The sequence below is a fragment of the Odocoileus virginianus genome, chromosome 16 (genome assembly GCF_023699985.2).
Source record: "Odocoileus virginianus isolate 20LAN1187 ecotype Illinois chromosome 16, Ovbor_1.2, whole genome shotgun sequence".
In the NCBI taxonomy this organism is placed as follows: domain Eukaryota; kingdom Metazoa; phylum Chordata; class Mammalia; order Artiodactyla; family Cervidae; genus Odocoileus; species Odocoileus virginianus.
Window position 1 is genome coordinate 55627784 of NC_069689.1, and position 26134 is coordinate 55653917.

Genomic DNA, 26134 nt, shown 5'->3' on the forward strand with positions numbered 1-26134 from the left:
AGCCCACCAGCCTCCTCTGTCCGTGAGGTTCTCTAGGCAGGAATACTGGAGTGGGTTGCCGTTTCTTCCTCCAGGGGATCTTTCCAACCCAGCAGTTGAACCCATGTCTCTTGTATATCCACACTGAACAGGCGGATTCTTTACCAACTGCACCACCTAGAAAGCCCAGACAATAAAAAGGTGAGGAACAAACTGGGAGGATATATTTGCAGTAAGTGAAAGTAAAGGACTAGTGCAGGAATATATAATCACGTAGGAAAGAGAGAACTCTGTCAGAAAAGTGGACCAGAGTCATGCCCAGACATTTTACATGAAAGAACTTACAAAACGCCCATATGTTTTTAAAAGGTTGCTTATTCTCATGCATAATCAGGGAAGTAATATTTCACATCCACTGTTTAAAGCAAAAATTCACAAAGTCAGAGGACGTCAAGTGTGAATGACTTGGAACTTCCCTGGCAGACCAGCGATTAAGACTTTGTCCTTGCAGTGCAAGGAGTGTAGATTTGATCCCTGGTAGGGGAACTAAGATCCCACAGGCCCAGTGGCATGACCAAAAAAACTGTGTGAATGACTGGAACTTCTGTCCAGTTGATGGGAGGGAAATCGGTGCTCTTCCTCTGGAAATGACTTGATGTTACTTAGTGAAGCTGAACAGACAGATCCCGTACAACTCTGCACTACTCAAAATGGAGCCCTGTGATCAGCATCGCCTGGAAGCCTCCTGGAAACGCAGAATCCAGGTCTCCATCATGGACCTATGGAGTCAAGATCTGCCTTTGAGATGCCCACTGGAGGCCCCTGGGCAGTTTTCAAAAGCCCAGATGCCTAGGTGGCACCTAGACTGGCTAAACTGTAATCTCAGGGTGGGACCGGGGCATTAGCATTTTTAAAAGCTTTTCATTTCAACATACAACTAGGGTTAAGAAGCAGCAACCAGATGTCTCTCATACTATGAGAAACATAGAAGTATCTTTAATAGCTAAAAGCTGGAAGATAACCAAAATGTCTACCAATAGCAGATATTACACATGCATGCATGTGTGTGCACGCACGTGCAGTGTGCACACACACACACACACACACATTCTTACTATAAAGAAAAGCAGGTGAGTGACTAATAGGAAATTCAGGATAGCGGTTACTCTGTGGGGTGTGGAAGGAAAAGGCATGTGATTGGAGGAGAATGGGGGAGAAAGTGAATTTTTAAGGTCCTGGTAACATTCTTTTTTTTTTTCTCCAGCCATGCCATGCAGCATGTGGGATCTTAATTCCCTGACCAGGGATTGAACCCACACCCCCTGCATTGAAAGCATGGAGTCTTAACCACTGAACCACTAGGCAAGTCTCCCTGCTAATAGTCTCTTTCTATTTCTTATGTCCATTAGTGGGGAATACTGGTGTTCCTTTCTTCCTCTTGAACTATAAAAATAGGGTTTATGCACTCTTTTGGATAAAATTTCAAAGTCTAAAAAATGTTTTAAGAGGGCATCTTTTATTATCACTTCTTCTGAGTTGCCTTCTTCAAAGCACCTCGCCCTTCCCTGGACCTCTGCTGCTCTGCTCTGAGCTGGTTCTCTCCACCTTTGCTGAGACGTCAGGGCCGAGCAAATGGACCCACTGCTCTGCCCACCTGAATCTTTTTCATCCCAGAGATCCTGGCTCACTCCAGGTCCCATCTTAGAAAGTTCTGGATGGGCTCAGGACTTACACATGTCTTGAAGGCCCATCTAAGGGGCATCTGGGAGTCCCAGGAAGGGAACTCTAAAGGGCATTAAAACAGGAAACAGTATCTGTGTGTGTCTGGAAGGCCCAGGCCCTTCCCACCTTCACACAGACAGAGCCAGACAGGGCCAGGTATAAACAAGCCAGGACCAGCCAAATGGTAAATCATTTAGCAGCAGAATAATGATTAAGCTACAACAGGGCAGACTGTCTTTTTTTTTTTTTTTCCAGACGGTCTTAAACTAGACTTTTCAAAATGCTTTCTGGTTTGTTCTAAACCCAAACTCAGCCATCTAGTTAATGAGTGGGTCCAAGACACCATTACCTCTTACAAAGCATTTCTACCTACAGAATCTCATCTGATCCTCCCATGACTGCGGTGGGGATTACTACCATTTTAGAGATGAAGAGCAGGTTCAGGGCAGTTAAGAGAATCGCCCAAGGACTTCCTGGTGGCATGGGCTTCCATTGTGGCTCAGCTGGTAAAGAATCCACCTGCAATGCGGGACCCCTGGGCTCAATCCCTGGGTTGGAAAGATCTCCTAGAGAAGGGAAGGTTACCTACTCCAGTATTCTAGCCTAGAGAACTCCATGGACTGAATAGTCCATGGGGTCGCAAAGAGTTGGACACTACTGAGTGACTTTCACTTTCCTGGTGGCACAGTAAGAACCAACCTGCCAATGCAGGGGACATGAATTCAATCCCTGGTCTGGGAAGATCCCACATGTGTCAGAGCAACTAAACTCCTGCGCCACAACTACTGAGACCATGAACTGCAGTTAGTCTGTGCTCCACAATGAGAGAAGCCACAAGAAGACCACGCACCACAGCTAGAGAGTAGCCCCTGTTCTCTGCTGCTAGAGAAACTCAGCACAGTCAAAATAAATAAACAGATTTTAAAATGTTTAAAATAAAATCCTTAAGAAAAGAGAGAGAGAATTGCTCAAGATCACACGGTTACCATGGCACAAAAACTCACAGCCAGGCCTGCTGTCTCCAAGATTCTTCTAATGGTCTCAGCCCCTTCTGGGTGTATAAATGCTCCTGCACTTGACTCTTGCACACCCAGAGATGCCCTCCTTGTGCAGAGGGCCCTGGACAGCCCGTGCCTTTCCTTGCCTGGACTTGCCTGCAGAATAGCTTCAAGCTCCTTAGAAACCTCTCCAAAACCTGTATTCACAGTTCCTGGGATTAAAAAATATTGGCTTTAAAGGAATTTGTAGACATGAGTCTCTAGTTCACTGATGTTAGTCCTTCAAGAATCACTGATACCTTTGACAATCTGCTGAAACTGTGGAACTTCTCCCCAGAAAAATGCCCACAGACATCTCCAAGGGGCCATGAACCCCAAGACTCTTGTTGAGAACTGCAAGCCAATGCTCTGTGATGACCTCAAGGGGTGGGATGGGGGTGGGTGGGAAGGAGGCTCAAGAGGGAAGGGATGTAAGTATACACGTAGCTGATTCACACTGATATACAGCAGAAACATGACATTGCAAAGCAATTATACTCCAATTTTTAAAAAAATTATAAATCAAGAATTATAATTTTGGTGTTTTCTACAAAAAATTAAAATAGAATTACCATACAATCCAGAAGTTCCACCTTTGGATATACCCAAAAGAATTGAAAGCAGGGTCTCCAATATACATATATGAGTATGATATATATGAATATAGGTATATATTCATAGCAGCGCTATTCATAATAGTCAAAAGGTAGAAACAACCCAAATACCCATCAATGGATGAATGGATAAACAAAATGTGGTATACACATACAATAGAACATTATTCAGGCTTAAAAGGAAGGGAATGGAATGTTACAACATGAATGAACTTTGACAACATTCTATTAAGTGAAATAAGCCAGCCACAAAAGGACAAATACTGTGTGACTCTACTTCTAGGAGGTTTTTAGAGTAGCCAAATTCATAGAGACAGAAAGCAGAAAGGGATTTGCAGGGGTTGGGGGAGGGGAAATGACGAGTTAGTATTTCATGGAGACAGAGTTTCTGTTAGAAAGGTGAAAAGACTTCTGGGGTAGATGGTAGTGAGGCTGCACAACAGTAAGAATGCACTTAACGCTACTGAACTTGTACACCCTAAACTGGTTAAAATGGTGAACTTTATGTTATATATATTTTCCTCTGGCTGGGAGGGAATAGGGTGAGGCCTCCTTAGGTGGCATAGTGATAAAGAACCCATCTGCCAATACAGATTAAGAGACTCCAGTTCGATCCCTGGGTTGGGAAGATCGCCTGGAGGAGGGCATGGCAAGCCACCCTAGTATTCTTGTCTGGGAAATCTCAGGACAGAGGAGCCTGAAGGGCTATAGTCCATGGGGTTGCAAAGAGTTGAACATAACTGAGCGACTTTCACATATACACACACCCTTACTTTAGAACATTTGAACCAATTTTGTGCATAAAATTAGCAGTAAAAAAAATTGTTTTTTAGTTCTACCAGTTTACTGCTACCAACCCATCTCCCTCTACCCTTCTTATTGTGTGTGGCACAGTCATGTAACCCCATGGACTGCAGCCCACCAGGCTCCTCTGTCCATGGACTTTTCCAGACAAGAATACTGGAGTGGGCTGCCATATACTTTTCAGAGCAGTAAAAATTTTAAGTGTCTTATTTATTCAAACCTTTGCCATGAATGGGTATTATAAATCAAATATTTATAGCACCTTATAATTTTCAATAGCATTTAATTATTTACATGTATTTTTTAATATATCCATTAGATTATTTGGTTAAATCTATAAGTGATTATTTGGGGCAATAATCTCTTCAAATAAAGATTGAGCAACCTGTTCAAATAAATATTGGTACCCATTTTATAACATAAAATGGCATTCCATTATTTAAATGTATATATATTTGATATATATGACCAAACTGATCACATGGACGACAGCCTTGTCTAACTCAATGAAACTATGAGCCACGCCATGTAGGGCCACCCAGGATGGACGAGTCATGGTGTAGAGTTTCGACAAAACATGGTCCACTGGAGAAGGGAATGGCAAACCACTTCGGTATTCTTGCCTTGAGAACCGCATGAACAGTATGAAAAGGCAAAAAGATAGGACACTGAAAGATGAACTCCCCAGGTCGGTAGGAGCCCAATATGCTACTGGAGATCAGTGGAGAAATAACTCCAGAAAGAATGAAGGGATGGAGACAAAGCAAAAACAACACCCAGTTGTGGATGTGATGGGTGATGGAAAGAAAGTAGGATGCTGTAAAGAGCAATATTGCATAGGAACCTGGAATGTTAGGTCCATGAATCAAGGCAAATTAGAAGTGGTCAAACAGGAGATGGCAAGAGTGAACATCGACATTTTAGGAATCAGCGAACTAAAATGGACTGGAATGGGTGAATTTAACTCAGATGACCATTATATCTACTACTGTGGGCAAGAATCCCTTAGTAAGAAATGGAGTAGCCATCATAGTCAACAAAAGATTCCAAAATTTAGTACTTGTCAAAAACGACAGAATGATCTCTGTTCGTTCCCAAGGCAAACCATTCAGTATTACAGTAATCCAAGTCTATGCCCTGACCGGTAATGCTGAAGAAGCTGAAATTCAACGGTTCTATGAAGACCTTCTAGAACTAATACCCAAAAAGATATGTCCTTTTCATCATAGGGGACTGGAATGCAAAAGTAGGAAGTCAAGAGATACCTGGAGTAACAGATAAATTTGGCCTTGGAGTACAAAATAAAGCAGGGCAAAAGCTAATAAGAGTTTTGCCAAGAGAACACACTGGTCATAGCAAACACACTCTTCCAACAACACAAGAGAAGACTACACATGGACATCACCAGATGGTCTTTGCAGCCAAAGATGGTGAAGCTCTATAGAGTCAGCAAAAATAAGACGGAGAGCTGACTGTGGCTCAGATCATGAACTCCTTATTGCCAAATTCAGACTTAAAGAAAGTAGGGAAAACCACTAGACCATTCAGGTATGACCTAAATCAAATCCCACGATTATACAGTGGAAGTGACAAACAGATTCAAGGAATTAGATCTGATAGAGTGCCAGAAAAACTACGGACGGAGGTTCATGACATTGTACAGGAGGCAGTGATCAAGACCATCCCCAAGAAAAAGAAATGCAAAAAGGCAAAATGGTTGTCTGAGGAGGCCTTACAAATAGCTGTGAAAAGAAGAGAAGTGAAAGGCAAAGGAGAAAAGGAAAGATATACTCATTTGAATGCAGAGTTCCAAAGAATAGCAAGGAGAGATGAGAAAGCCTTCCTCAGTGACCAATGCAAAGAAATAGAGGAAGACAATAGAATGGGAAAGACTAGAGATCTCTTCAAGAAAATTAGAGCTATCAAGGGAACATTTCATGAAAAGATGGGCACAATAAAGGACAGAAACGGTATGGACCTAACAGAAGCAGAAGATATTAAGAAGAGGTGGCAAGAACACACAGAATTACAAAAAAGATCTTCATGACCCAGATAACCACAATGGTGTGATCACTAACCTAGAGTCAGACATCCTGGAATGCGAAGTCAAGTGGGCCTTAGGAAACATCACTACAAACAAAGCTAGTAGAGGTAATGGAATTCCAGTTGAGCTATTTCAAATCCTAAAAGATAATGCTGTGAAAGTGCTACACGCAATATGCCAGCAAATTTGGAAAATTCAGCAGTGGCCACAGGACTGGAAAAGGTCAGTTTTCATTCCAATCCCAAGGAAAGGCAATGCCAAAGAATGTTCAAACTACCACACAATTGCACTCATCTCACACACTAGCAAAGTAATGCTCAAAATTCTCCAAGCCAGGCTTCAATAGTCTGTGAACCGTGAACTTCCAGATGTTCAAGCTGGATTTAGCAAAGGCAGAGGAACCAGAGATCAAATTGCCAACATCCACTGGATCATCAAAAAGGAAGAGAGTTCCAGAAAAACATCTATTTTTGCCTTATTGATTACACCAAAGCCTTTGACTGTGTGGATCACAACAAACTACGGAAAATTCTTAGAGATGGGAATACCAGATCACCTGCCCTGCCTCCTGAGAAATCTGTATGCAGGGCAGGAAGCAACAGTTGGAACTGGACACGGAACAACAGACTGGCTTCAAATTGGGAAAGCAATGCATCAAGGCTGCATATTGTCACCCTTCTTATTTAACTTATATGCAGAGTACATCATGCGAAATGCCGGGCTGCATGAAGCAGAAGCTGGAATCAAGATTGCTGAGAGAAAAATCAATAACCTCAGATATACAGATGTCACCACCCTTATGGCAGAAAGAGAAGAACTAAAGAGCTTCTTGATGAAAGTGAAAGAGGAGAGTGAAAAAGTTGACTTAAAACTCAATATTCATAAAACTAAGATCATGGCATCCAGTCCAATCACTTCATGACAAATAGATGAGCACACAATTGAAACCATGAGACTTTATTTTTAGGGGCTCCAAAATGACTGCAGATGGTGACTGCAGCCATGAAATTAAAAGACGCTTGCTCCTTGGGAGAAAAGCTATGACCAACCTACACAGCATATTAAAAAGCAAAGACATTACTTTGCTGACAAAGTCCGTCTAGTTAAAGCTATGGTTTTTCCAGTAGTCAAGTATGGATGTGAGAGTTGGACCATAAAGATAGCTGAGCACTGAAGAATTAACTGTGGTGTTGGAGAAGACTCTTGTTGAAGAGTCCCTTAGACTGCAAGCAGATCCAACCAGTCTATCCTGAAGGAAATCAGTCCTGAATATTCATTGAAAGGACTGATGCTGACGTTGAAACTCTAATACTTTGGCCACCTGATGTGAAGAACTGACTCATTGGAAAAGACCCTAATGTTGGGAAAGATTGAAGGCAGGAGAAGGGGACAACAGAGGAGGAGATGTTTGTATGGCATCACTGAGTCGATGGACATGAGTTTGAGCAAGCTCTGGGAGTTGGTGATGGACAGGGAAGCCTGGCGTGCTGCAGTCCATGTGGTCACAGAAAGTCGGACACAACTGAGTGACTGAACTGAAGAATGATAAGTACCATGGCTAATTCCCAATCTAAATTGGAATAATGTGGAACTTCCCTGGCAGTCCAGTGGTTAAGACTCCATGCTTCCACTGCAGGGGAGCCATAAAACGTTTTAAAATTTAGAAAATTTTAAAAAATAATTTAAAATAAAATATTTAAAAATACATAAAATGGAATAATTCTCCCATTGTTTTACCACTCAGTATAATGCTTGGCTTTTTAGATTGTTTTTAAGATAATCTCTATCCATAAAGTTGCTTTCTAGCCCTAGTTTGATAAGTTTTGTTTGTTTTTTAATTATGAATGGGACATTGCATTCCATCCAGCGTTTTGTCTGTGTCTGTGGAGAAGATCATATGATTTTCCCTTAAAAGGGGCAGTTTCCAATTAGTCTTCTCACTGTGGAGGGTGCTACATGGTTTGTTGACAGTTCCCTGAGCTCCACCAGACTGGAAAAGCAATGCTCAGGTTAACCTAAGTTCAGCAAATTCCTTCCAAGACAGAACTAGCTTCATCTTTACTTGGTCTTTGGCCTACATAATCTTTATTTTATTACCAGTTCCTGCATCTAAGACTTTTCCATTGTATTTAGTAGTGCTAGATTGTTTTTCCTTTTTTCCACTAGGAGAGTTGGTCTTCACTCCAAGTCCATCTCAGAGCAGAAAACAGATCTTTTAGGTTTAGCACTAAGTGTGTTTCAAATATGTAACTGTCATGTATGGGGTCTCTTCTGGGATTCCCACTGTCATCACACATGCCATCCTCAGAGAAAGGCTGTCCCCACAACAAACTTCAGGAAAGAGTAGACAAACCCTCTTCCTCAGTTTTTGGGAAAGTCAGGAGTCAGAAGACACGAGTCACTTCAAATGGATATAAACCACAAACCACCTACATCAAGTTACTAAAACAATGAACTTCAGGGGCTTTACCCCCTTAGCTTCTGTAACTGTGGATTTTACTATAGTTTCCCATTGAAAGTGAAACTGTTAGTCACTCATGTCCTACTCTTTGCAACCCTATGGACTGTAGCCCCCCAGGTTGCTCTGTCCATGGAATTCTCCAGGCAAAATATTGGAGTGGGTTGCTATTTCCTCCTCCATGGGATCTTCCTGACCCAGGGATCGAACTCAGGTCTGCCACATTGCAGGCAGGTTCTTTACCATCTGAGCCACCAGATGTATCCCATTAACCAGATAGTTTCCTATTAACATTGCTGAAAGCTGACAGACAGAATTTTCACTAGTGCCAGTTATGCAAGACAAGTAAGTTCTAGAGTTCTACCGTATAACATTCTGCCTAAAGGTAACAATACTGTATTGTGCAAATTATAAAAATGTCTTCCTCATAAAAGAAGGCTTTATCTCCTTAGAGCTATTTGAGCTTTTATTTTAATTACTGGAACTGCTTCTTTAATCTAAGAATATACTAGATAAAAGCTGATTTTACATTTTTTTTTTTCTTAAAAAAAAAGTTCACTAAATAGTTCAGGAGGGGAAGGGCGGGGCACGGTTACAGAAGATGCAAGCAACAGACAAACGGACTCAGAAATCTGGTCTCTGCAAACCTAGATCCCCTGGAGGAAGGCATGGCAACCCACTCCAGTATTCTTGCCTGGAGAATGCAATGGCCAGAGTAGCCTAGTGGGCTATAGTCCAGGGGATTGCAAAGTCAGACACAATTGAGCGACTAAGCACACACACACAGCACACAAACCTAGGTTAGGTGCTGTCACACCCCAAAGGCACGCTGTTGGATGTGTTTCCATTCAAGGTCACCTAGACCTCTGGGACAATACCACCTCTGGAACTTCGCTGATGCATCATAAGGTGAGTGGGGCCCCTTCCTTCCAAGGCCCCCCATTTTAGGTACTGATCTAAGGCCAAGGAGTAGCTTGCAAGATGCTAGGACACATATGCACGGGAGCATGGCCCTGTGCCCTCTTCCATCATCTCTCCCCAGGAAGTATAATCCTCTGACACTTGCAAACAAACATCCCTCAGTTGTTTTTTTTCTGGTCAGTGATCAAAGGACCAAAAAGACTCAGCTCAGGTGATCCCAAGAAACAGGCCTGTTCTCAGTCCAAGCCAGGTCCCAGTGAGATTGCCTTCATCCCTCGTTTCATAGCCAAAACCCACTGCATTCTCTATTTGGACTTGGTGGTAACTGCATGTTACCACTATGTGCTTCTTATCTTGGTTTCTCCGAAATTAATCTACAGTCTTTCACAGAACAAAAGCATACACCTTGAGAAAGGTACAGTCGTGTGTAAGTTGCAAGGGTTTCTTCTTCTTCTTTTTTTTTTTTAATATATATAATTTTTATTTATAATTAAATCTCAATGATGTTAGAAAAAATAATATTCCTAAGGTATTTATCAAATGTCTTTTTCTCTTATTTACTTTCAAAATATCTGGTTATTATTGCTAGAGACACAGAAGAAATCTAGGTTCAGAGAAACTGATGTTCTTTATTACCTCTTCTGATGGCAATTTGCACCCCAGTGTTCTTGTCTTTCGGCAATCATCATTATGCTATACCCTCCCACAATCCTAAAAAAAAAAAAAAAAAAAAAACAACCCACTGAAAGGTTGTTGTTGAACCTCTAAAAGATGCCAGGATCCTTGGCCTCCAGAGGAGAAGAATTCAATCCAGGGCCAGAGACGAGGTAATAAAGTTTTATTAAAGTATAAAGGAGATAGAGACAGCTTCTGACATAGACATCAGAAGGGGACAGAAAGAGTACCCACTTGCTAGTGTTAGCAATGGAGTTATATACTCTCCAATGAATCCAAAGGATGTCTGGAGGTTGTAAAGACCTCAACAGACCTACTCTCATAATTTACATTTTAAGATAACAGGATTAGCCAGAAGGTTTAATCCAGAGACTGTCCTCAGGCAGGATACATTATTGTTATATAAACCTAAGGAATGTAGAGGAAAAAAAAAAAAAGTTTGCCCTTTCTTCCTCCTTGAGAATTCCAGACCCCTCTCTCCTTGGGGACCCTTAGACTTCTTATCAACCTACCTAGGAAATGACTCTCTCATTCCCCCCTTTTCTTTCAGAAGAATTATGTTGCCAAGGGAAAGGGGCATCATTTTCATTCCATAACTACTTCCTGTTGTTTAAGGGTGTGGTCCCTAAATTGTTGAGGCAACATATTCTCCTAACCCTCATATTGAGGGTCTCTGATCCTGGGGCCCCAAGTAATAGTTGGAGGAGGCTGTGGCACTTGTAGGAGTTTGGACAACCTTTTGTAAAAAGCTTTTAGACAGTTCAAAAACCCCATTATATAGTTACAAATGTAAGGCAAAATAGTCATTAAACCAAGTAAAAATCAAAATGAAAAGTCACATTATGTCCATAGTTACATCAGTCCATCTTAGGGTTGTTAGATGTCATCAGTTTAAGAAGAGGAATCACATGCAATTGTTGTCGAAGGTGTTTGCAGATTTGAAGAAAGTCTTTTCCTTGAAGTGGAGTTGTCCACCATGGGAAGCCTTTCACTGATGAAGAGGGGGGTGCTCCACAGACCCAGCAGTTAGACTGATTATGAAATACAGTGTAGGAGTGAGCCCAGGACAGGAAGGCATTGTCTTGAGGATCAAACAGCAGACTCAATTTTTGGAGTCAGCAGAAGTAGGCTCACATAGATTATCTGGCCCATCTTTTAGCTCATCCAGACAGTCCCATTACGGAAACGGATGGGGAAGAAGGTGGGCCAGGGGCTTCAGTAAGCACCAGTATCTAAAATGAAATCGACAGATTGGCCCCCCACAGCTATCAATATCCATGGATCCTCAGGTGTAATTAGGATGGGAGCTTGTGTGGGGACCCCCAGGCACTTTCAGTCCTGATTGTCTTGAGAGTCTGACCCCTGAAACCTACCCCTCTGGGGGCAGTCTCTCTTCCAGTGTGGTCCTTTGAAAACTGGACATGGAGCTGGGGCGGCTTAGATGCCTGAGGGCAATCCCACTTGAGGTGCTCCTCTTTTGCACAGTAATATCAAGCCCATCCCTTTTCACCTGGGTCCCTCTGGGCATTTTTCTCAGGCTGTTTAAGAATGGTTTTCATAGCCATTGCGAGGGCTTCTGCCTGTTCCTTTGTCTTTTCCTGCCTTTCTTTCTTTTCCTCATATTCCCTACCATAATAGACTGTCTGAGCCAGTTGTAACAGATTACCTAAAGACTGATTTGGTCCATATGCCCGTTTTAATAGCTTGCAAAGGGCTTCTCTCAGTCTATCTAGGAATTTACCAGGAGTTCCCTTCTCTTGTTGTATGTTTGCCTATTTGTCATGGTTTAAAGGCTTAGCATGCACCTGCCTGAGTCCATCAAGAATACATCTGACAGAATGACTCTGATCCCATCTTCCTTTAGCTGTGTTGTAGTCCCAATCTGGTTCTATAGTTGGGACCACCTGATTCCCAGTGGGGAGGGTGGTTATCTTGTCCTCCCTCTTCCCTACTGATTCATTACCAAACCATTCATCTCCATAAGCAACCGCTTTCCCCAAAACTCGAGTCTTTGAGTCAGGAGTCAGCGTTTGTCCCAAGATATACATCACATCCTTCCAAGTAAGGTCATAAAGCAGATTGACACCTTTAAAATCTCTGATATATTTTTCTGGGTCCTCTAAATAGTCTCCCAGATTCCCCTTGATTCTTTGTATTTCTTGATAAGAAAAAGGCTTATTAACCCTCATAGACTGATTATTTCTCCCCGTGGGTGCTTCATGAAGAGACAACAACTTGTGTGGCTGTTCCACAGTCTCTTTGGTTGCTCTGCGCATATGATCCCAGGGATAGATTGGAGAAACCTGCTTTTTTTTTTTATCTCTTGTCTCCTGTCCTCCATCTCATCTAGCAAAGTAGGAGGATAGGACGGAGCTCAAGGAGTCACACCCAAATCTATACCCTTAGGACATAAGTCTGACATATTTTGCAGAGAGAAAAAGGGCAACACATATGCTACTTCTATCCATTTCCCTTGTTTTCTAAAAGAACTGGCCTAATTGTAAAACAGTTATTATACTTAAAAGACCCTCCAACTGGCCACCATTTGCCATCCTCCAGTGGGTACTGTGGCCATGTAGTATCACAAAGGAAGATCAGGTGTGTCTTCTTTAAGCCCTGGGGATCAAATCTATCCCAGTTTTTCAGGATATAGTTCAAAGGAGTGAGGCTGGAATTGTTAGCACCCATCTTGTCCTGAAGAATCCTGGAGGAGCCCCCAAGGAGAAAGGTTGTTGCTTAACCTCGAAAAGATGCCAGGATTCTTGGCCTGCAGAGAAGAATTCAATTTGAGGCCAGAGATGAGGCTTGATTGCTCAGAACTTTTGTGTAATAAAGTTTTATTAAAGTATAAAGGAGATAGAGACAGCTTCTGACATAGACATCAGAAGGGGGTTAAAAGAGTACCCCAAGGGTCTTCTTAAATCCAGACAAAATGCTTCCTTTGAAGGAGAGAGGAAGGAATAAATGGCACGAGTCCATGCTTTCAGATCCATGCATCCTTTATTCCATGACCAACCACTGTGTTGCATCCAGGCAACACTACACAAACTGGCAGTCACCCGCAACCCAGCTGTACAACAATCGGAGGCTTACAGTACATTTAAGGCTTTTAAATTTGGAAAAAAAAAAAGAAATGCTTTTTTAATAAAACCAAAGAACTCTCAAACCCAAACCCCCAATCAACAGAAGTAGTGTAACAATTTTAAGCATCTTACATTTCTGATGCTGTTGGTGCAACCCCAGTGTCAAAATCCAAATAACTCCTAAACTAAAAAGATTAGTTTCGTGAAATTTTAATTACATAAATTTTTCAAAGCATAAACTTGTCTTTTTTTTTTGTCTTGGAAATGTTATAAAATTTTTTTAATAGCAAAACATAGGAATAAAAACATATTAACAAAATGTATTCAATCATTTACATTACAAACAAGGAATCTGCAGTTCATTTTTGTGGCCTGACAGAAGAAAATTACTCAATAGGAATCTATGCACAATGTGATTGCAAATATGTACAGTACTTTTAAAAAAGCCTACAAGGAGGAAAGTTGGCTAGGTTCTTTGTTAGACCAACCAGACAATCAAAATATTAAAACTCTGTGGGCTAGGAGTAATAAATTTACACTTAAAAAAAAAGTTTCATTTTGTTTAAGAATATTCCAGTTATATTTATGTGGTTCCAGTTGATGAAGCCATTTACCATAGTTCCAGTAAATTACCCTTTAATTGATTTGTTTGGGGGAAAAGATCAGCATGTTAATAAAAATGAACGAAGGAATTTTCATCACAATTGTTTCCAGTTAAACTATCACAGCTTCACAAATGGACTGAACCCATGAATCCAGTGGCTGAAAGAGAGCTGCAGGTCAAATACTGAGAACACGGGTAGAGAGAGGTTGAGTCCTGCATTAATGCATCCTACATGATGGGTAAGGTGGAGAAAGGGGTGTGAGCAACCTTTTTTACAGAACAAGAAAGTGGTTCCCCCACTCAGCTCTCATTCCCGCCCTGCAAGGCGATGAAGCTGGAAGTCACAACTGTTCGGTTTGACATGATGTGTGAGTTGGTAGAACCTGTGGATACGAAAGACTGAGAAGTCCTTGGCTCTCTGATGAGGATACCCGAAAAGCTGCGTGCTTCCTTGTGGTGATCACGCCATGACCGCTGTCCAGGGAAAGCATGTGTAAAACGGAGGACTCGTGTTCACAGTCAATGAGGTAAGATCAAGTCGTTGTCTTCAGGAATTGGGAAGTTCGTGAGAAATGAACTGTTTTAGTCTCTCTAGGTATTGTGCGTAAAGCTCTATGTCATTATGCCCGGCCCCTTCGACCCAGAGCGGCTCCACGGCCCGGGGACAGCGCTCGTACATGGCCAGGCCGTGGGAGAAGTCGATGACCTCGTCCTCTGTGCCGTGAATGACCAACACAGGAGAGGTGACTTTGGAGATCTTGTCAATGCTTCAAGACAGGAAAGGGGGAGAAAAAAGAAGGATCACAGACTTCACACTCAATGTAACTGAGTCAGCATCCTAGGCAAGCAAGGCACGTGCCCTGGAGGAATTTCTCCTCACTTTTCTAGTAGTTCATTTTTTAAAAAAATTAACTTTGCATTTCACAATAATTCTTGATTTACAGGAAAGGTACAAAGATAACACAGTGCTCCTATCTACTCCTAACCCCCTTCCCAACAATGCACATGATCGTAGTCCGTTTGTCCAAACCAAAAAACCAGCATTGGTATGTTACTAAACTCCAGACTTTATTTGAATTTTATGAACTTTTCCACTGAAGTCCTAATTCTGTTCCAGGATCCAACTGAGAATACCACAATACTGTTAGCCATTGTGTTTTTGTAAAAGTATTTTATTAAAAACAGAACTCTTAAATGTCATCTGACTACCCATCCGGTAAATAATATTTCTGATACATTCATATTTCAGAGAGAGGATTTTTTAAAAAAAATAAACAAGCTAGAACTTAACATACTGGGATGAATGCCTCTTGAAGGCTGGGCACTGAACACGCAGCCACTCAAGTTTTCAGGACTCTCTCTGTGTGTAAGCCATCTTCAGCACTGATTAGCAAGGTCATCAGAAGCCTCATTTCATATAAACGAAAACCTCATCCTTAAATAAAAACTGTACTATTTAGCTTGGAAATTTAATGTATGCCCTGATTGGATCCTGAATGAATTCTGTTTACAAAAATCAAATCTACCCACCAGGGAAGTCCCAAAATTCAGTGAGCCCATGAACTTTAGCCCGCCAGGGTCCTCTAGTCCATAGAATCTTTCAGGCAAGAATACTGGAATGGGTTGCCATTTTCTATTCCAGGGGATCTTCCTGACCCAGGTATTGAACCCACGCCTCTTGCATCTCCTGAATTGGCAGGGATATTCTTTACCACTGCACCACCTGGGAAGCCCAATCTACCCAAAGAGGATGAATATTTGAGGATCTCCAAAGAATAAACTATAGGCTCTGAAAGCATTTCCCAAAGAGGAACTGAGAAGTTAGTAAGGCTTGTTAGGCTGGGTGCGTTGGTGACTTCTCTGCTGGAGGTCACTGTCATTTCCCCTACAAACACATAGAACGGTGGCCCTCTGTCCAGTTTGACCTCCTACCAGAGACCCCTTACTGCTGACTTTCTGTATCTTATCCTAGCCAAAGTTACAGAAGGATCGATTTGGTTCTACCTATAGGGGTCATTTTGTTATGTCATGACTAGCATTTATTCAGGGCTTACCTGGTGGCTCAGTGGTAAAGAATCCACCTGCCAATGCAGGAGACTTGGGTTCGATCCCTGGTTTGGGAAGATTCCCTGGGGAAGGGCATGGCAACCCACTCCAGTATTCTTACCTGGGAAATCCCATGGACAGAGGAGCCTGGTGGGCTACAATCCATGGGATCACAAAGAGTCAGACAGGCCTGAGCAACTAAACATCAACAAACATTTATTCAACATAGACCGCAACCAGGTGCTCTGCACTTGACATATGAAATGTTCATCTTCAAGGAGACACAGTTAAAGAGGAGGGACTGTCTCTGTTAAACCACGGAGGGCCTGAAACTTGGAGAAGATTATTAAAGAATAGGCATGGGGCTGTGGAGCTAGGACAGGACTCTGACATCCGTCACACATTCCAAAGAGCTACAAACAGCTGTCACGGAGCCTTGGTAACAGCTTATGAAGCTGCCAACCACCTCACAACGTCCAGGAAGAATGCAAGATCTTACTGGCCATGTCATTTGCCAAGATCAGGGCTACTGTGGCAGGAGTCAATTTGGCAGACTAGGAATCTTGTTTAGAAATCTATTATCCTCTTATATTTAATTTTTAAAGTGACTTCTTCTCCGAATGCAAAAGTCCAATTATATTCCATTAAAAATCTATTTGCTGACAGTTCCACGCTGCATGATTTAGGGGGCTCTCTACAGCCTGGAGGGTGTATTTGAAGTTAAATGCCACCATCTTGATTCTAAATATAAAGGAGGTAAGAGAGAATAAGGGCTTCCCTGGTGGCTTAGACAGTAAAGAATCTGCCTGTAATGCAGGAGACTCAGGTTTGATCCATGGATCGGGAAGATCCCCTGGAGAAGGGACTGGCAACCCACTCCAGTATTCTTGTATAGAAAACCCCAAGGACAGAGGAGCCTGGTGGGCTACAAACAGTCCATGGAGTTGCAAAGAGTCAGACACAACTGAGCAACTAACACTTTCACTTTTTTGCAAGAGAGAATAAACCACCAACCAAGCAATGATTAGGATTACTTATCTCTCTCTCTATATATATATATTATATAAGTTATAAATATATGCATATTTGGCCGAGTTTTATGGTATGTGTGATCCTATAACAGTTCCCCGACCAGCGATTGAAGCTTGGAGTCTCTAACCACTGGACCACCAGGCAAGTCCCTTATCTCTATTCTTCGGTATTAAGAAAGAAATGGGAAAGTGCCTTCCTTTCAAGAGAGGGACAGAGAAACAAGTGTGCATTTGGTAGCAACAAATACCCTAAGGAAACATTCCTCAAGTTCAACTAGTGATGACAGTTCATGTGACTACTAATGGTTTGAAGTCTCTCATTTTAATACTTTATGGTACTGAACAGGAAGAATGGCCTTTTCTGCCTATTTCCACTCACCCACCTTAATGAAGCTGCTTAAACCACTTAACTTTCTCAGCCTCAGTTTCCTCACTGTAAAACGAGTCTTTCAAGACAAGGAGCATGAAATGATTAGCCCATGCCTGGCAGATCACTCAAACCCAGTAAGAGGAGCATGCTGGTTTCCTATTAATTAATAAGCTGCAATTAGTTGTTGTGGTTGTATTTTAAGGTATCTACTAATTTAAGAGTCAGGGGGAAACCTATTTGTTTTGTTGCCAGGGTAACCCCTTGCATGGCTTTCCACAAACACGCTAAATATCTCCCTTTCAATAAACGGGCCTCTCATTACCCATTCAGCACAAATAAGGCCACATTTGAGATGCACAGGGTTCCTGCTTAGCATTCTCAGCCATGCCACTGGAAATTTGCAGCTTGCTTAACTTTCCCATGAAGCTGAACCTCATACAGGCTGCACAGAGTTCACCCAAGGTGTGGAAAAAGTTTCTTCTTGGGAAACAAGCCCATCTGTGGAACAGATGTTTATGCAACCAAATGATCCTCCCCTCACCCTCATTCCCAATAATAACAGAATGACAGCAATGAAGGTGTTGATCAAAATCCAAAAACTGTACATACTTCTGTTGAGGTTTTCTATAACAAGGCCATGGGTGTCCTGCTGTCAGAATTTTGGATGTACCCTGGGCAAGTAATCTTTATTAAATACTTTCCTTAGCTTGTGCTTAGTTGCTCAGTCATGTCTGACTCTTTGCGACCCCATGAACTGTAGCCCGCCAGGATCCTCTGTCCATGCGGATTCTCCAGGCAAGAATCATGGAGTGGGAAGCCATGCCCTCCTCCAGGGAATCTTCCCAACCCAGGGATTGAACCCAGGTCTCCTACATTGCAGGTGGATTCTTTACCATCTGAGTCACCAGTGAAGCCCTTCCTCAGCTTAGATTTTTTTTTTTTAAAAAAGCACTGGTTTCCAAAGAGAGGTGTTCAAGAAGGCAATGTGCCCACTGCTTTCGCTTGTATAATATAGCTACCCGTTGACTGGAAAACAGCAGGGGCCAGGCTGGCAGGAGCTCTGCTGCCCCTGGGGTGCTGGCAGGAGGGGTCTGGCCGTGGGCTCTCATGCAGGGGAGGGGGGCTTCAGGCACAGGTGGGCAGCAGGAGGTGTCTAGGGCTGTGTGGAGGACTCACACTGTCCCTGACGCCCATCATTGGCATAGCTTACCTCACTTTTTCTCTTACCTAGTGGTCTGACCAAAAACATAAGAGAAATTTCAAACTTGGGGATGCTTACAGTTTTTATGAGTATTTGTTGTTATTTGGCCGCTAAGTCGTGTCTGACTCTTTTGCAACCCCACGGACTGTAGCCCCACCAGGCTCCTCTGTCCATGGAACTTCCCAGGCAAGGATACTGGAAAGGATTGCTATTTCCTTCTCCAGGGAATCTTCTCAACCCAGGGATGGAAGCCTGAGCTATCAGGGAAGACCTATGTGAGTATCTAGACCTCTGATTTAGTTCTTGTGACTCAACAACACATGTCCATCTGAGTGAACAAATGAACACTGTACTAGAAGTTCCTTTAAGACATGTGTGCACTTGTTTTTTGTTTTTTTGAATCCTGTACATCCAGCTGAACCAATTAATTCTGGATGTTGGGACAAGCAAGGTCCTTAAACATCTTCTGGCAGGTTTTTTTTTTTTTATACAAATGAGTCTGGCCCAGAGGACTAGGTCCTTGGTGCATGTGCCACGTCCACCTCCCGTCCCGAGGAGCCCAGCACAGGGGCTGATGGCTGGCTGCATTCAGGAGAGGTTTACCCACAATTAACCGCGGCTTCTGATCTGAAGTTGGGTCACTGGACGTCTTAGTACTTCCTTACTGTACAGCAGTGAGCTTACCTGGGGAAGGCGTCAAAGCAGTACGTTTTCCTGGTGTCGGGAAAAGCCACACGCAATCCAGACATCAGTGGCGAATGGAGAATCACAGCAGCACACTCATACCTGGAGGCCAGGTCTACCGTGGGGACCGTCCCAATGCTCTGACCATACAGGATGATGTTCTCGGGACTTACGCCATACCTGGAGAAGCCAGAGGGCACGGGCCATTAGCTGACATGTGGCAGAGAGAGCGAGGAAGCCAAACACCAGTGTCATAAACTCACAAAACTCCTACAACTAGGACTTTCCTGGTGGTCCAGTGGCTAAGACTTCACACTCCCACTGCAGGGGGCCTGGGTTCAAACTAGATCCCGCATGCTGCAACTAAGACCTGGTGCAGCTAAAAACAAAAAAACAGTTTCTGTGTGGCCCCAGGCCTTCGAACTTGACACCATCTAATACAACTGTGCTTGTAGAAGAGGGTCCCAGGAAGCAAGACTTGTCTGGCGTTCCTGCCTGGGATTCATTTCAGTTGGAAGAACGAGTGATTAAAAAAAGGGTCAGCAGGACTTCCCTAGTCGTCCAGGGGTTAAGAACCTGCCTTCTAATGCAGGGGACGCATGTTCAATTCCTAGTCGGGGAGCTAAGATCCCACATGCCAAGGAGGGACTAAGCCCCGTGCTGCAAAGACTAAGCCTGGTCACTGCAAGGAAGAACACACATGCCGCATCCAAGACCTGATGCAGCGAAATAAATACGTCTTTTTATAAGAAGAGTCAGCAGAAAGAGTTTTGATGGATGGTTTTGAGGAAGGAACTCATGGCTCCAAGATTTCTTGCCTTAAATCCACAAATTTAAAAAACGAATCCCTTCAATGAGGATGAAATCTTGACAGGTGTCAGGAAGGGACTCTGTTATCATTCATCAGCAGACCATCCACCAGGGAGATGCTATGGACTGAAGGGAAGTTATCCTGGGGAGGACCTCCCTCCACTGGAACCACTGCTGAGTTCCTTCTCTGATGGACTGGGAGGTCCATTTCTGTAGGATTTAACTGAGTTCAAAGTCCCTTGGAGGGGAAATATACTTAAGATTAGGGGTCGTCTTCTCCCTCCACAATTTTCATTAAGGTAGGCTCTGACAACCCAAAGCATGAAGGCCAATGGATGCTGCATGGGGTGGATTGCAGGGTGTCAAAAGGCTCCTGGAAAGAAGAACACCTGCAACCCCCACATTTGAAGTGTAGGCTCCTTCTACAATGGCCAGCTCTGGGGCAGGATATTTTGCTATCAATTAAAAAACAACTAAATAATAAACAACAATAAGAGGAAGAAGAAAATAAAAACTGAATGTAGTTATTGAAGGGGAGAGGAGTAAGAGATGGTTAATATTAAAAGTTAAAAGTAAAAGAGGAATTCCCTGGCAGTCCAGACTCTGAGCTTTCACTGCAGACGGCATGGGTTCGATCCCTGGTCAGAGAACTAGATCCCATATGCCATGTGGTGTGGCCAAAAGTAAAAAAATAAAGTAAAAGACTTCCAGATTAAAATGGCATCAGACTAACCCTTACCTTCTCTGATCAGATCTGCAGAATGATAACTATACAGGATAACCTATCAATAGTAGTGAGTGTTACTCTTAGAGTCAAAACTTGTTTTCTCAGTAACCTGACATTGTTTTACACCGTGTTTCATGGGCCTTGAGGGCTACACTGAATGAACGAAGGAGCACTGGGCACAGACTCAAAGAGCAGAGGTGGGTGTGCAGTTACCCGAACAGCCTTTTCTTGCGTGTCCTGACTCTGTCCATTCCCCAAGATCATGACCTCCTTGAAATGTCTTTATAAAGCAGCCCGAACTTTTCACTGAAGGATGCTCAGCTTTCAGAATTTCTACTCACGGGCATCAGGACACACCTGGCACCAACCTCAACAAATACTGCTTCTGACACATAGACACCCACAGCCTTAACAACAAACACTTTACAACTCAGCGTTTTCACTGGGAAACCTCACTATGCGAAAACACTAGCCATTAACAGTGGGAAATACAACTTGCATTACATTAGATAAAGGACTCTGGGATTTCCATGGTGGTCTGTGGCCAAGATTCCGTGCTCCCTATGCAGGGGGCCTGGGTTTGATCCCTGGTCAGGGAACTGGATCTCACATGCTGAAACTAAGAGTTCATATGCCCCAACTTAAGATCCCCTGTGCCGCAACTAAGACCCTGTGCAGCCAAAGAAAGAGAGAGAGAACTTCTGGTCCTCAGAAGGCATCATTAAGAAAGTAAAAAGGCAAGTGGGAAAAATTATTTGCCACACACAGAAACAGCAAAGGGCTCACAACTAAAACAAAGAACACATCAATGGGGAAAAAAATGATCAAGTACAGAAAAACAGCACTCTACAAGATGATTATTTCATAACAGAAGACATCTAAATGGAAGAGAGGGGAGGAAGGAAGGCAGGGAGGGTAATTCAACTTCATTAGTAAAAACGAAATGAGATTTCACAAACGAAAACCACAGTGTGACACTAACAAAAATTTAAATGCTGACAATACCAAGTGTTGACAAAAATGTGACCACAGGAACTTTCATTCTTTCCTGATAGGGATATAAGAGGATAGATAGAAGCACTTTGCAAAAAGGAAAAACTAAAGATATAATAATGACACATTCCCAGGGACCTAGCAATTCCTCCCCCAGATATATTCACCATGGATTAGAAATATCTTCTGGACTATTTGTGGGTGGTTGGAGACAGCCCCAAGGGGTGTCACAGAGCATCACAGGACAACACTGATGAATGGTAAAGACATCCTGTTCAGAATGAATGAGATACAATCAGAATGAGCAGATACACAGAACACACCGTGTGCAAAAAACTTAAACCCACCCAAATTAAACTTCACTGCTTGGACTCTTGTTGACTATGAGGGCTACTCCATTTCTTCTAAGGGGTTCTTGCCCACAGGAGGAGATATAATAGTCATCTGAATTAAATTCTCCCATCCCTGTCCATTTTAATTCACTGATGCCTAAACTGTCGATATTCACTCTTGCCATCTCCTGTTTGACTATGTCCAATTTCCTTGACTCATGGACCTAACAATCCAGGTTCCTATACAATACTGTTCTTGACAGCACTGGGCTTTACTTTCACCACCAGATACATCCACAACTGAGGCATCAGTTCCACTTTGGCCCAGCCACTTCATTCTTTCTGGAGCTAATAGTAGTCGTCCTCCGTTTTCCCCAGTAGCACATTGGACACCTTGGACCCGAGAGGCTCGTATTCCAGTGTCGTATCTTTTTGCCTTTTCATACTGTCACAGTGTTCTCGTGGCAAGAATACCGCAGATGGCTGCCATTTCCTCCTTGAGTGAAGCACCTTTTGTCAGAACCCTCCACTGTGACTGGTCCATCCTGGGTGGCCCTGTGTGGCTCACAGCTTCATTGAGTTACAAAAGCCCCTTTGCCACAGCAAGGCTGTGATCCATGAAGGGGTGCTCGAGTGAACGTTGCTTGGTCATGTCCGACTCTTTGCTGCCCCATGGACTGTCGCCCACTAGGCTCCTCTATCCATGGGATTCTCCAGGCAAGAATATTGGAGTGGGCTGCCATTTCCTCCTCTAGGGCATCTTCCCGGCCTGCACTGCAGGCAGATTCTTGACCATCTGAGCCATCAGGGAAGCCCCAAAGGGGTTCCTAGGGATACTTAATTGAAAGAAAAGCAAAGAAGTGAAGCCCCAAAAAACCAGGGTAGTGGTTAAGGACAGGAGGAGGGGGGAAATAGATTATGGCTGGGAAGAAGCATGTTGTTTAGGGGAGGCTTATGGATCGCTGGATATAGTCTGTATCTCTTTTTTTTTTGGCTGAGCTGCACATCATGTGGGATCCTAGTTTCTCAACCAAGGATCTAACCAGGGCCCCCTGCATTGGGAGCATAAAGTTTTGACCACTGGACTGCCAAAGAAGTCCCTATTAGTCTATGTCTTGTCACAACTGTTCCTTTTACAGTTCATTAAGCAGAACATTTACAATCTTATGAACATTACTGGCTACCACTCTATTATATTTCACAACAGTAAATATTTTTTAAAAGCTCACCAGATATTTCAGTTATGGAGACAGCCCTCCTGGAAACTGTTATGAATCATGATAGATTTTGTGCTAAACACAAACCTTCTATGGAAACAAGAGGCCATTAGAAATTACATCTCATCAAGAGCTAATGTGGGGAAAACCCATGTTCAAATGTTCCATAAAAAGCAGCCAACAAAAAACAGGGTCACAGTTACACTCCTTCAAACAACATCTATATGGAAAAGGGACTTGAAAGTAATCTATTAAAATGATAATAATGGTTATTTTCAGGTAGTGAGAACCAGGTAATGTTTCTTCTTTCAAATATTCATTATTCCTATAATTATTAGGTAGTGATTTGTTAAAATGGATAAATTAAGGAAGCTCAATTGCTATACCGTTTTGCATGGAGTCAGCAAGCATTCTTTACAGTGTCTGTATTTGAAAAGGCCTTGAAAATTAAAGTGCTAGTGAAATGTTCAGATTTGTTAGTATTACATTACAGACTTTTCCCTGTTTATTATACTGTCTGACAACGCATGAGAAGCTTGGGAGGTACGGATGGGGTTCGGGGGCGGCTAATTCTTTGAAGGTATGGAAGGTTTTCAGGAAAACTCTAAGAGGTTTCTGGTCAAACATCCGCCTCTTACAGATAAGGAGACTGAAGTGGGTCCTTTTCATGGTACCACTAAGATGTTGTTTTTATAAAAAAAAAGGTAGACGATTGATGACCTCTATACCAATGGTACCAAAATAAGAAGTATCTGAATGTCTTGGGAATCTTAAAGAATGTAAATTCCTTTAGAAATCTTCCATATTTAAAAACTCCAGTGGGTTTGCTGATTCCTCAAACTAACCATTGTTTGGCACTGAGTAAAAAGTGTCAAACCAGATTCTAAAGTGCTTTTAGCTCTCAAATTCAATTAAAAGATGAAGGATAAAAAGAGAGATGGTAAATGGAATCTGTTACTAAGTCTGGGTGAAATTCAGGGCATTTGAAGATCACAGCTCTTAGGATTAAGTTATATATATATATATTCCCCCCACCCCCAAAAAAAACATCAACAATCCCCAAGTCCAAAGCCTTTATCCTAAAGTAAAACAGATGTTAAGCTCTTCCACACTGGACAGGACAGTTCTGTGGCATGACGCAGACAGGCATGAGTTTTTGCTTTTTCACTTAGAATTTGCTATTTGGGCATCATGACAGCAAAACATCAAAAGTCATTCCTTACAACAGTCCACAAACAATGTTTGTTTCTTCCATGTGTCCAACCCCCAAAGACAGGCTTTTACAAGTAAACTTCCGCATTTCTCAACTATAAACACACCAGACCCGGATACATGGAGGCCGTTCCTCCTTCCTACACCCAATAGCTCTCTTCTTCTGCTATTTCCCCCTTGCCCCCTCATGTGTCTGGAAGAGGTGCTACTTTTCCATCCCACGGCTAACTTTCCACCCAAGCACTGGATCCTTACCCTCCACTAAATTTGAAAATTTCATCCCTACCCATGCAGAACCAATCTTAATCCCAGCACCACACACATCTCCAAGTCTCTGGATCTAAGAAAGAGCCCATCTTCACAGGTGCTTCTCTAAATGACAGTCCCAACTCTCATCTCGCCTTCCCCACCACATCCTCATCCCCAACGAAGCCCCTGAAATCTACCCCCTGCCACCACAAGGCCCAGTGAGCTGCTCTCAGAAGTTCCTGATGTAACTCCTTCTCCCTATCTCCTCATCCAATTTTTCCTCCTTCTTTTCCTTCTTCTCCTCCTTCCTTTTTTCTTTTTGCCACAACTTACAGCATGCGGGATCTTCCCTGACCAGGGATTGAACCTGTGCCCTCTGCAATGGAAGCACAGAATCGCTGGACCACCATGGAAGCCCATGATGCCTTTCTTCTTCGACTGCATTCAACTCTTGGTTCCTCCCCCAGCCCCACCACCCACAGGTTTGGCCCCTTCCTGGCTCCCCTCCTCCTGTCGTAGCCTTCCTACTACTCTTACATCTTCTCTCCAAAGGATTTTACTGAATCCATGCCTCAACTGTTAACTCTCTGCTGGCAATGCTTCCAACATAGCAGTCAAAGTCAGGATGAAGACAAAGAAAAATTACAGAAAGGAGTGGACTGTCACATGAGAAATCCAGCTAAAGATCTCAACTTATTCTCGCAGTGACCAATTAGCTTAGTGATTATGCAAGCAGGGGACTAGTTTCTACACCTGGAAGATGTCATTTATTGTTTTAAAAATAGTGCATTAAAAATAATAGTTGCTGAACGCCTCTTTAAGGACTAAGCACAGAACCTCTCGGGGTACAGAAAGATGAACATAAAACACTGGGTAGGAGCAAGGAGCTTACAGTTGAGCTGGGGAAGCAAGGAATGTATATAAATGCTTGGGGTGGGGGACAAGCTAAAGCCAGATCTAAATCTAGGATGAGTGATTAGGACACAGGATGTCACAGCAGATGAGGCAAGAAATTCAAGGTCAGGTGGGGTCAAAGCCACGTGAACAAAGCACTTCATTTGCTTGTAGCCAACCACAGCTCCATTTGCATGTCAGACAGACACACGTTCTTATCAGACTCTCCCTGGACCTCCCCACGAAATCTTCAGTCCTGACTTAAATATGCAAGCAGGTACTGTCTGCACAGGGATCTCTAGGGAAAAGCCACTCTTAGCCAGTGAGAGTGCATGCATTCATTTTACAGCAGAGTCTCCAGTCAGAATGTCATCGTCTCCTGCAAGGGTGCATCCAGGCCTGCCACAGCTGGCCCTGGGGACTCACA

At 42.9% G+C, this 26134-nt stretch overlaps 1 protein-coding gene across 1 annotated transcript in view; it reads right to left on the reverse strand.

Annotated features, from left to right (window-relative positions):
- Positions 1–13235: 13235 nt before the first annotated feature.
- The window catches only part of ABHD17C (abhydrolase domain containing 17C, depalmitoylase), a 53660-nt gene continuing 40761 nt past the window's right edge, over positions 13236–26134 (reverse strand). Inside the window, exons 2-3 of the mRNA XM_070478231.1 lie at positions 19274–19453; positions 13236–14708 (exon numbers count right to left, since the gene is read on the reverse strand). Coding sequence (XP_070334332.1) covers positions 14489–14708; positions 19274–19453 — 400 coding nt within the window. The 3' untranslated portion in view covers positions 13236–14488. The remainder of the gene's footprint in view (positions 14709–19273; positions 19454–26134) is intronic.